This window comes from Thermobia domestica, chromosome 17, assembly GCF_964235325.1.
Source record: "Thermobia domestica chromosome 17, izTheDome1.hap1.1, whole genome shotgun sequence".
Classification (NCBI taxonomy): Eukaryota; Metazoa; Arthropoda; class Insecta; order Zygentoma; family Lepismatidae; genus Thermobia; species Thermobia domestica.
The window spans coordinates 138271378-138282426 of NC_137470.1; the positions used below are offsets into that span (position 1 = coordinate 138271378).

The 11049-nt window shown below is 36.5% G+C and overlaps 1 protein-coding gene across 2 annotated transcripts in view; it reads right to left on the minus strand.

Moving 5' to 3' along the window:
- LOC145674368 (pyrimidodiazepine synthase-like) overlaps window positions 1-10628 on the minus strand; it is a 61816-nt gene extending 51188 nt beyond the window's left edge. The window contains exon 1 of one of the 2 annotated variants that reach the window (XM_081744335.1): window positions 10431-10628. In XM_081744335.1, coding sequence (XP_081600461.1) covers window positions 10431-10590 — 160 coding nt within the window. In that variant the 5' untranslated portion in view covers window positions 10591-10628. The remainder of the gene's footprint in view (window positions 1-10430) is intronic. The other variant, XM_081744336.1, reaches the window with a different exon arrangement.
- Window positions 10629-11049: the final 421 nt, after the last annotated feature.

The window sequence follows — 11049 nt, forward strand, 5'->3', positions numbered from 1 at the left end:
AATATCCTACAAATATTCCTAAGACTACACACCGGATAGACACAAAAATGACTCATACAAAATCAGTACACAAAAGCTAAGAGAAGAAATCCTAACCAACAACATTCGTTTAGGCCTTTTTAAGGTCTACAGCTTGCAAAAAGTTGTATTTCCAAACATTTGAAGTACCCTACCACCTCTAAAATTACTTCATGTATCTAAGTGAGTTCAACGTACAGTAAACACGCGAAATCATAGCATTCATTAGAACAAAAATCACTGACTGGTTTCTGAGTGGGGATTCCCTATCACTGGCATTATTAAATATCACACACAAAACCCACCAGGTGATGATTTTTGCACCAACACATTATATAGCCATTATTTTCTAGTTTTAACCATCCAATTAACATCGATAAAAGCAATTTACGGGCAGTAAAATGACTTTTCTTCTATCGCCAACAGACATATACTAAAAGAACTGTTGAGGTGAAATATGTCTATGCCGACCGATAAATAATGGTTACTCTTGGATCGTTCGGAAGACCAGGGCCAAAAGGTGTGGCCTCCTAACGAGGGATGTTATCCTCTTTCATGATAACGTCAGGCTCCATACCACGAACATTAAACCATCCAGTCTACAGCCCTAACTTGTTTCCAAGCGATCAAGCAGTGTTCCAGGAATTCAAAAAAAGAGTGAAGACAACGACTGTAACTCTTCATACTCACAATGTTCTATGTTCCGGCTACTCTCGTCCCCTACCAAGGGAAAGTTATCAATTTTTATGTTTGAGCATATACCAATACACTTACGTTTCTAAAATTGTAATAATTAAAACTCCCTTAATTTTATATTGTTAGTAGACAAGTTTATTTAAAAAAAGAATAACAATAATATTGTAAAGTAACACATCTCTATAAGTTGTGTCTGGTAATCTACGCCACTTTGAAATTCATAACTATTTCGTATGATATGAATTCACTAAAGTTTTATTTTTCTGTATTTTTAGACGAATGTCTACGATGATCACAATGGCAGAGCTCGAGGACCATAGTTTGAGGAACGCTAGATTAGATTTAAAAAAAAAATAATGAAGAGCATAGAGCATTAGCTGCACTCACAACCATAAGAATTCTTTATAGAGGCATCTGTCAGTTCCAAAAAAAAAAAAAAAAATGCGTTTACCAAGAAGAGTATTAAGATATGCATACGCTTTTCTTTTCACTGGCTTTTGCAGTGTTTCATTCGACTGACGATTATAATTTCAGAGATAAGATTTACACAAGTCCGCAGAATACTTTTCGGAAAATGTAGCTGCTAAATGAAGGTCCAACAAACCCATGCTGATTCGGATTCTTCTTTCTCTCTATTCATGTCACTAACATTACGCGGTATACTCCGTATGCAGACATTTACGATTACATAGGTAACAGATGAGAGAACTGCTTAGACGTCATATAGTTTTGAAAATACTCGACAGAATGGCTATCAAATAAAACAGAAAACGTAGATACTGTCTGAGTTATCGTTTTTGCACTTTTCGCCATCTCGTCCTGCTTTCTTTCATGCTTATACTTAAACCAGCTTTGAACAACCGATACGATGACTGTGAAGCGTAGTCGCTAATGCTCTCGCCTTTGGTGCAAGCGGTCCCGGGTTCATTCCCGGTGGGAGTACTCGGTCGGAAAAGTGCAGAAGCTTTATCAGCCTTGCCATCCTGAGAGATTTTCCTCAGTTTTCCTCATTCGCACCAGCTAAATCCGGATGATATCTCACATAATAGTCCAAGGCCGTTTTGTTCCGTCCCAATGTCCCGAGTAGTATGATCGCCAAGGGGAATCATCCTTCAAACGTAACGGGAAAAATGGCCATAGATGACCAAAGACCAGAGTCTCATTCCTAATCCCAACCGATGAGTTGAAATTTTAGAATATAACCAGTTGAGAATAGTCCAAGAGCATTGCCAGAACGAACTTTAAAAGAATGGAGAGATGGAGCCTGAAAACTAACTGTGATTGTTCCTAGATGTAGATCATTTTATCCGTACCTTGTTCTGTTTCTCGCAAAAGAATATCTCTTTATGACTTACAGTTCCCGAGATATGGTTCCTTAAATCTCCCGAACGTCTAACTTTTTTGGCCAATATCTGGGAAACGGTGGCCAGTTGGCCAGTAGATAAGTGGCCACCGGTTACTATCTGGTGCCAAAATGTTCACCATCTTCTTGGGTATTAATGAACACTAATATGATCTCTCTATGACTCACGGTTCCCCACTTCCCGGCTCCTTAAAATCTCCGAAAATAGTCTTTTTTTTTCTTTCTTCAATATCTCGGGAACGGTAAGAGTGACGCGAAAACTTCCATCACTTTCTCCGATAGTTTTTGATGCTCTATCGAATATAGGGTTCAAAACTGAAAATATCGCAAATAACAGACAGACAGACAGGTACACAGACATAGAGAATTCAGTAACGAACTTTTTTAAGTTCGTTGAAAATCACGAAGCCTTGAATAATTAAAATCAATTTTGAGGGGTCGTACCAGTTAATGCCTGCAACGGTAGCAAGAATGCTCAATTCTAACTAAGTGTGTAGTGATGTCATGAGTGTTCAAGTGACGCGTGTCCTCAGTCATTATTAGAAACACTGACATATTAGTCATCTAAATTGCATAGACAGTAGTTTATACTGGATTCAAAACGTTACATAAGAATTAATTCCACATAAGCTGTTGTGCAATCGAAACCAACTCCCGGTCTCTCTACCTCTTTTCCACTGTCGAAGGGGAAAACAAGTTGCAAATGTTGACAGCGAGGGAAACATTTTTAAGACACAGTATTGTGTGAAATTTAAATGTCTACCCGAACTCTGTTGTACCTAATGTTGAGAAAGTATTGTACTGTTTCTTTTAGCTATCAAACCCCGATACCAACAATTACCATTTTTAATTTTTGCCTTCAAAAGAAGTACTAATCATTATTTATGTACTATAGGTTTCTCTTTAGTAATATTTTTAAAACTGAATTTCCAGAAGTACGAAGTTAATTTCCATGGCTCTTTTATTTAAGAGTCACTTGATCAAACCAATCCTATAGATTTTTATTTATTTATTATTTTTAATTTAAGAACATGTGCTCATAAAAGGGCCGTACGACACACGTATTGCTTTTCTTATAATTTCAAATTCTACCATTATCATGTCAGGGCTCTGACAGTTTGCATTTACTTTAAAAAGAAATCATTGCATGAACACAGTAAGCATCTATTCAATACCCAATTCTGTCACTCCTTGCAATTCCAAGACAATTTCACATCATCACTACCAAGAAAACGATAACGGTTTAATTTCTAAAATGTTTTAAAATACAAGGGATGATCGAAGAAAGAAAAGAAAAAGGTTAAAACGCCTATTTTGGCTTACGCGTGACACATAGCTGAAAGATTAACATACTCAACACTAGTACTCGATGCAATCACAGTATTTGTTCAACCGCTTATCACAACCGCAGATAAAGTTTTCTATACCATTTGCATAGATATCCGCGTCGTTTTTGTAGTCACCGTGAGGCAGCAGTTTTGACATAATCACATGACAGATAATAGTGGCAAGCCATTTTTTTGCTTTAAAGGAGGGAAAAAGCAAAAAGTCATTGGGCTAGGTCAGGGCTGTAGAAGAAGTGCTCAACTCGTTCCAAGCGTAACGTTAGTGGTTGAAGTACTGGGTCCACCGCTATGTTCAGTGTTGTCATTAACAATATTGGTCCGTCTTTCTTTGAAGGCACAACACTAATTCCCTACATGTTTCATTGAAATTTAAGCCCTCCCCACACACCTATACACTTTAGTCATGAATGTCAGCAGGTATAGTGTTTTTGACAGGAACCGTACTACTGACAGGAACCGTACCCACAGGAACCGTACTACTGACAGGAACCGTACCCACAGGAACCGTACTACTGACAGGAACCGTACCCACAGGAACCGTACTACTGACAGGAACCGTACCCACAGGAACCGTACTACTGACAGGAATCGTACCCACAGGAACCGTACCCACAGGAACCGTACTACTGACTTCACTTCTACTCTTGACCAATCTTTCAGACAAGTCATCATTTCTAAATGTCCGCTTCTCGGGTATACATGATCAGAACCCGAAGTCTTGAAACCTGTTCCAAGACAAACATGTTATAAATCTACAAATAAATTTTTAAGTTACAATAAATAACAAAAGTTTTATGCTTCGTAACCTGTTTTTTCGATCATCCCTCGTATATAGAGCTATTACTAAAGTTATAGCTAATTCTTTACATATATTTACATATACTCTATACCTCCGTGTGCGAAGGTTGATGGAAAAGAGAAACACCGAAATTCACATTTATCAGAACGTGTGCGTGATATGCAGGATTTTTTATTTTTATTTTCTATCAGCTTATCTACAATAAAGTATAATAGCAATTTAAAATGTGTTATGTCATGAAAAAATACAAAGAAAAAATAATGAGAGATTTTTAGTTCTCTTAAAAGATCAAGAAGAAATAAGGATTCAGAAGTATAACCCAGGAAAATGTACACGTTATCAACTTGGTTACCAGAACACAAGATTTGATTTGAAAATTCTCAGCTTGTAAGAAACAAACAGCAGCAAAAACAACAAAAGTTTGTGAAAAACTTTACGCGTACAACGTAATGAGTACTCATTCGTTTGTTTTCAAGAGAATCTTTCAATCGAATGTTAGAAAGACGTAGTAAAAGAATAATCGAACTTACATGTAAGAGTGACTTTAGCTTTAAAAAATCCATACTTTTATGTAATTTTTTAAAACAATATTTTTCTTGTCTGTGAGTTTGAAGTTACGAGTCCATGAGAACAAGCTATATAATTTTCAGTCACTGATAAGGTAGGATTCAAGAAAGAATATGAACAACGCAATAAAACTGGTCCAGTCAGCTTAATGATCATAATACCTAGGATTCGCAATATTCCATTCTGCAACGTCTTTGTTACTGTAGAATCTGCTTCAGGAAAGTGGGTAAAAAAAATAAAACCAAATTTCATATGCGTGGAAATTCTTTTAAAAGATGGCTGCTATGGGAATCAAAACACGCTTCTTCTGCATCAATTATATTTCTATAAGCTTCTTTTAACACCCTCTAATACAAATAATTTACAATTGTATGTTTAATATGAACTTACGACGACTGAGTAAAATAATTTTCGCTCTACTATCCAAAGATCCCGAGTTCAAAATCCGCGATCAGTCATCTTTACAAGAATTCTTGTCAGCACAAGACAAACATAGAATAGTTTCTCTAAATACAGAAACCCAGGTTCAGCTTACTTCTAAAAATTCCGTCCCATATTATTACTATTATTAACGTTTAGACTTAGCGGGACTGCATTTGCAGAAAAATATATTCATTTACACCGCAGAGGCAAACAAATCATTTTGCCGTTTACAGCACTTTGATATCTCTAGCCGTTCCGGAGATATGAAAAGCATTGCTGAAGTTTGAAACACTGCTTAAATCATGTAATTGCGAGAACTTGTTGTAATTACAACTACTAAAAGCTACTGCTATAATGCTATAAAAGAGAGGGAAAACAGACATTTTTAATATTTTCCATAAATACGCCATTTTTCAGTAGTGTTTTAACATTTTGTGAAGTGATGAGGCACTGTTTCACGTTTTTTTTTTTTCTCTCTCTCCAACAAACACAACAATCATTTATGGGCGCGTGATAATCTCTACATGTGTGTTGAGAAAGCATAGGGGCGTCAGAAAGTAACGCTATGGTGTGGTATGACGCCATATCCAGTTGATCCTTCCTTTGTGCGAAACACAATGAATAACTAAATATTCAGGATATGCTGGGAATTCGTATGTGGTCTGTAATTTTACAGTGGAACAATCCGCAATTTCTTCTTATGGTGCGCCCTCACGTTACGATAACGAGGTAGGTGAATGAATGACTTCCCTTGGTTGTTAGATTGGAAGATATCACGCACATAAATAGTCGGCTCGCAGCCTAAATTTACCGAACTGTTGTGGGCTAAAGAGAGTTTACTGTACAAAAAAGCAATTTGGATGAGGCACAAGCAATAATAAGTCGAAATGGTCAACAACGTTCTACAAAACATTTTGTAAGCGGCAGTGTATGCATAATTTTGTTTAAGAAAATACAATGAGGATATTGTTGCTCATGATGAATTGCAATAAGATATCAAATAAACCCTCAAACGCTGTTCTTTATAAATACACTAGTTTGATAAAAATCCGTTAACAAACAAATAAATGAAAAAAAGTTATAGCGTTTCAAATGCAAGAAAATAATACTAATGCTATCAGGTTCAAGAGAACAGAGGAGAGAAAAAGAAAGTAGTTTCACTTTCATATCAATGGACAAAGGAGGTAGTCGAAGTCAATGAGGAAAGACATTTAGAAGGACCCCATCACGGCGAAATTAAAATACAGCTGCAACAAGAGTGCCCTAGACAATATTATTTTACGAGATACCGATATCACGACTCACTTATCTGCTTTCGATTTCCAGCCATTGAGAAAATCGGCATTTATTTTCGCGTTTCTAAATGGCTGCATACGGAAATCTACTAGGTGACTCGTGATAACGGTACCTCATGCAAAGTAATATTGTCTAGAATGCTCTTGTTCCACATTTCGATTATCTCTTACTGTAAAATTAGCGGTATTTTAATTTCGCAATGATTAATGTTCTTAAGGTTTAGGCAGGGAACAATATTTTTCTTCCTTTTTATTTGTATTTCATAATACTCATTAAGAATATTCGACTACGTTTACCAACGAAAGGAAAAGTAGAAAATTCAATTTCGAATTTAATGTTGTGTTTGCAGGACGGTTTTTTTCTTTCTCTACACGATTAGTGTTACATGTAAAATTTCCAGAGCAGCATTTATGCCATGTGACATACCTGCAGAGGTCAATTACATTCATTTAACACCGTTGCATTTCTTTTTAATGACAAACTAATAATATCCACAAAACCGTACCTTATTATATAGAAGACCTATTTTTTTTTTCCCCACACGACTGTGCTCCGAGGCTAGGGAATACAGTGATTATGATGAACGAAATGATGGGAGAAATTGGAGGAAACAGGACATCTCAAAGAAAATCCACACACATACACAGTGTCTGTCCACCACAGAGTCCACTTGCCACGAACTGGGATCACACTGGGTCCACACAGTGGCACGTTCAAGTTGTTGTTTCTGAACGACAAAAACTAACGAAACGCATATAATCTTCTTAGAATGTAAGACGAGAAGTATTAAAATGTCCAATTATCCATTACACGGCAAACTAACAAAAATCAACTAGCTCATACAAAGCATATCTGATAATAATGTTCCTAAAAATAAATTGCAAGCAACAGTCGAGGAAACCCATCAAAATTCTCGCATAAACTACAATTACCAGTTGATAAACTTAGTGCGGATACAAGAAAGATATCAGATCTCAACTTCAAGTTGTTTGAAGCAAAACACATGGAATTCTTTGACCGCTGGGATTTGCGAGACCAAAAGACTATAGTATTCTTGCAATCCCTGAATTCCAGAACGCTAAAAAACGTGGTCCATTACAATTTATCCACCAAAACTTACACGACCTTATAAGAACAAAGATTTCTAAAGCATAAAACAATAGTACTAGCGTAATAAAAGATAATTCCGAATAATAATAACAGCAAGTCAGATGTTCTGTGCCTCCTGATGGTAGAATATATGCTTGTCTGGAGCATTACATAACTTACATAGATTACAGAAAAGTAGCATCATTGACTAAGCCAAGACAGTAAAAGAAAGAAAAGAAAAGGAAGAAAACATAGTTGGATAAGTCATCTGAAGTATAGTCAACTCATCTAAAGAATCAAGTAGTTATGTGAACCAGTTACTCGCTGCATTTTGGGAAAGAGATTGATCTTAATTTATTCAGTACTAGTAATTTGGGATAACCCCTAAAAATACAACAAAACCTGTTAACTTGACCTCATCTTCGAGGAACCTGTATTTCCCCTTATTATTCTGTAAGTTGCTCACCTGTCTATGTTGGAACTTGGCCGCATTGAAGCAAAGTTATTCTTATGCTGTGAAATTCAACCCTGTAGGTTGCACACCTGAACATTTGATAGCCTACGCGATCTCCTTAATTTATTACAAACTCTCGCAAAATATTTTACTGTTATGCTGTGGAAGGCAATGAACCAAAACGAGAAAAAGAACAGAACAAAAATACAAAAGGCAATAGTGCTTCTCACTGTTCCTTATATCTGTTGTTCGCAGGTGTGCGAACAGAAAGATGCCACTGAGAAACTCAACCATTCATGTTTTACATTAGCCCAATCTGCACAGATTTCATGAGTTTACGCCAAGTGAGCTTTGTGGTGGACACACTGTGCGTGGGTTTTCTCGGGGTTCTCTCGTTTCCTCCCATTTTCTTTATTCCACCATTTTCATCATTTCTCATCATCACAGTTTCCTTTAGCCTAGCCGACATAACCGTGGGACGGAGCTATCAGTGGAGTTCAGCTAAAGTTGGAAATGAAACCTTTAAGTATTACGTCCCACAGTAATGCGGACTACGCTAAATGAGACTGTGATGAGGAGAAATGAATAAAAAGATGGAATGAAGAAAGTGGGAGGAAACGGGAGAACCACGAGAAAACCCACGCACGCGATGTTTGATCATCACAAACTTCACTTGGCGCGAACTGGGATCGAACGAGGGACCCCATGCAACACAGGTGAACGCTCTACCACTGAGTGACCGCGGCCTCACATTAAGTTGGGCAACTACTATTAAAATAACAAACCTTACACCAGAAACGTGTAATTTGAAATAAATTACGGTAGGACTTGATCTGCAGATGAGAGCCAGAAGTACCAAAATAATAATAATAATTATTATTATTATTATTAATTTACAGGAAAAATAGTTTCGGATATTACATCGTTCTGTTATTGTTCACAGTGAACCGTTTAAATTCAACATTACATTTTTTTTTTACAACACCCTCATTCACGCGCATACGCACAGTCGCTGATGCTGTGATGCACCAGTTCCCTACGGACGCACCCGCACGCGGCCTCACCTGATACAGCTCTTCGCTGACTAGATTATACGCTATTATATCGTTTTAGTGGTGACTTGGGATAGGGTAGTTGATGCTTTTTTGCACCGCAGCTTTTACGGTATACGTCTATACGTTGTATTTATACCTATCGTTACGCCCTCCTAATGCTAATCTGCACGGAGGGTAACAAAGACATAATGTAGTTAACTAAATAAGAGTACTATAGGGTGAGAAATTAAATTTTCAAACAACCTGTTAAGTAAAACATCCTTTATGGCAACTGAACGTAACCACATTCGCTTGAATGAAGGAATTTGTCAGCCACATTATACTCTTGCACTACCATACTCCGGGGGTTCCGTTTTCCCATTTCTCAGCACGAATGATACTAGCAGTTGTTAGTCTACTTCGGTGCAAAATTACTTATTATCATTATTTTTTTAATCCTAAAGTTGTTGTTCCAAATCTCACAAACCTCCGCCATGCATTACCATTATTGTAAGTCAAAATTATCTGATGCGCTTAGAAACTTTTGTGAACTTAGCAATTAAAACTGCTATCACATTCAAAATATTAGAAGAAAAATTCACTTGAACTGAAAGTCCAGAACTAAATAGCATTGCATGAATGCATTCGGTAAAAGTACGGAAGTTGCGTAATATCTGCAAGATGCTTTTAAGATTTTAGACTAAAAATGGCTATATAAAGTGCATAGTAGTCATTTAAGAGGATTTTGAACATATTTTTAAAAAATAATTGTTCCTCGTAACGCGTAAAAATAGTCTCGCTGTTGACGCCTCTACTAAATCATAATGTTTTATTAATTTATTTGGGATTTCTCAGAGAAAGTGATCTCCAATAACAACATGGGTCTAGTTGCTACAGCCTTAATATTTTTCTTCTTCCCTAAAAGTCATAAATTAGGCATATTAAAAACATAGTTTGCATTATACACACCATACTCCTGCAGGTAAGACATCCGAAGAATGCTGCCAAACAAAGGTTTACAAATTTAATGTCTTTTCTCTTGTGACTACCTCTTCAGACACATTCATCGTTCAACGAACTCGGAGAATTCGTCATATCCAGAAATAACTTCGAGTACCAGTTCAAATAGTTACAACATAGATGTTTACGTTTGCCCTTCCTCTTACAGAATCTGAACAATCGTTAATTCAAAAGAGATATAATTCCTTAAAATAATGTATAAATGTTATTTAAGAATATAAATATATATTTTATGAAAAGTAAACAAAGATTTTAGTTGATGACAAACATTTTAGTAATGCTAAAATAAATAATCTTAAGTGTAGTTGGTCTTAAGAATACTCACCCTTTTTTAAATGTTTCTCGCTCATATTACTTAATTCTCGCTGTTGTTCAAGAGCCTGACAACAATTTGTCGTTTTTAATAAAACTTCACGACGGCCGCAGCTCTGAGCCCACCTGTCGACTACTTTCAATACGCACGCCCTGCTCAGTAGCGACATCATCGGGACATCAACCTAAACGCATCGAGTATTTTCAAGAATTCACTGAACACAGCTGATACTTATTTTTGCTCATCACTGGATGTGCGTGAACGAATCATCAAAGCAGATTATATGAATCAATTTAATACAACGATAACGAGTCGTTCTCGAATCACGTAGAAAAGAGTCAACACATTTAAGACAATTTGTAGCGAGATTAGGAATTGGGAAAAGATTTTTTCGAGTATTTTCTTAAGAGCCAAAATGGACTTCCAATAACACTACAGAAAAAATATTCACGAAACAATGCATCTTTGATCCGTAAAACCATGAATTGCAACTAATCGCGAACTAGTAATGAAGAAGTGCAAGTGACATGAACCAAATACGTCACGAAGCGTAGTCACTGCAAACATAAGCGCTAGTGTTTATTACGTAAACAAACTTCAAATATGTATGATAAAGGCAAGTTATCATGAT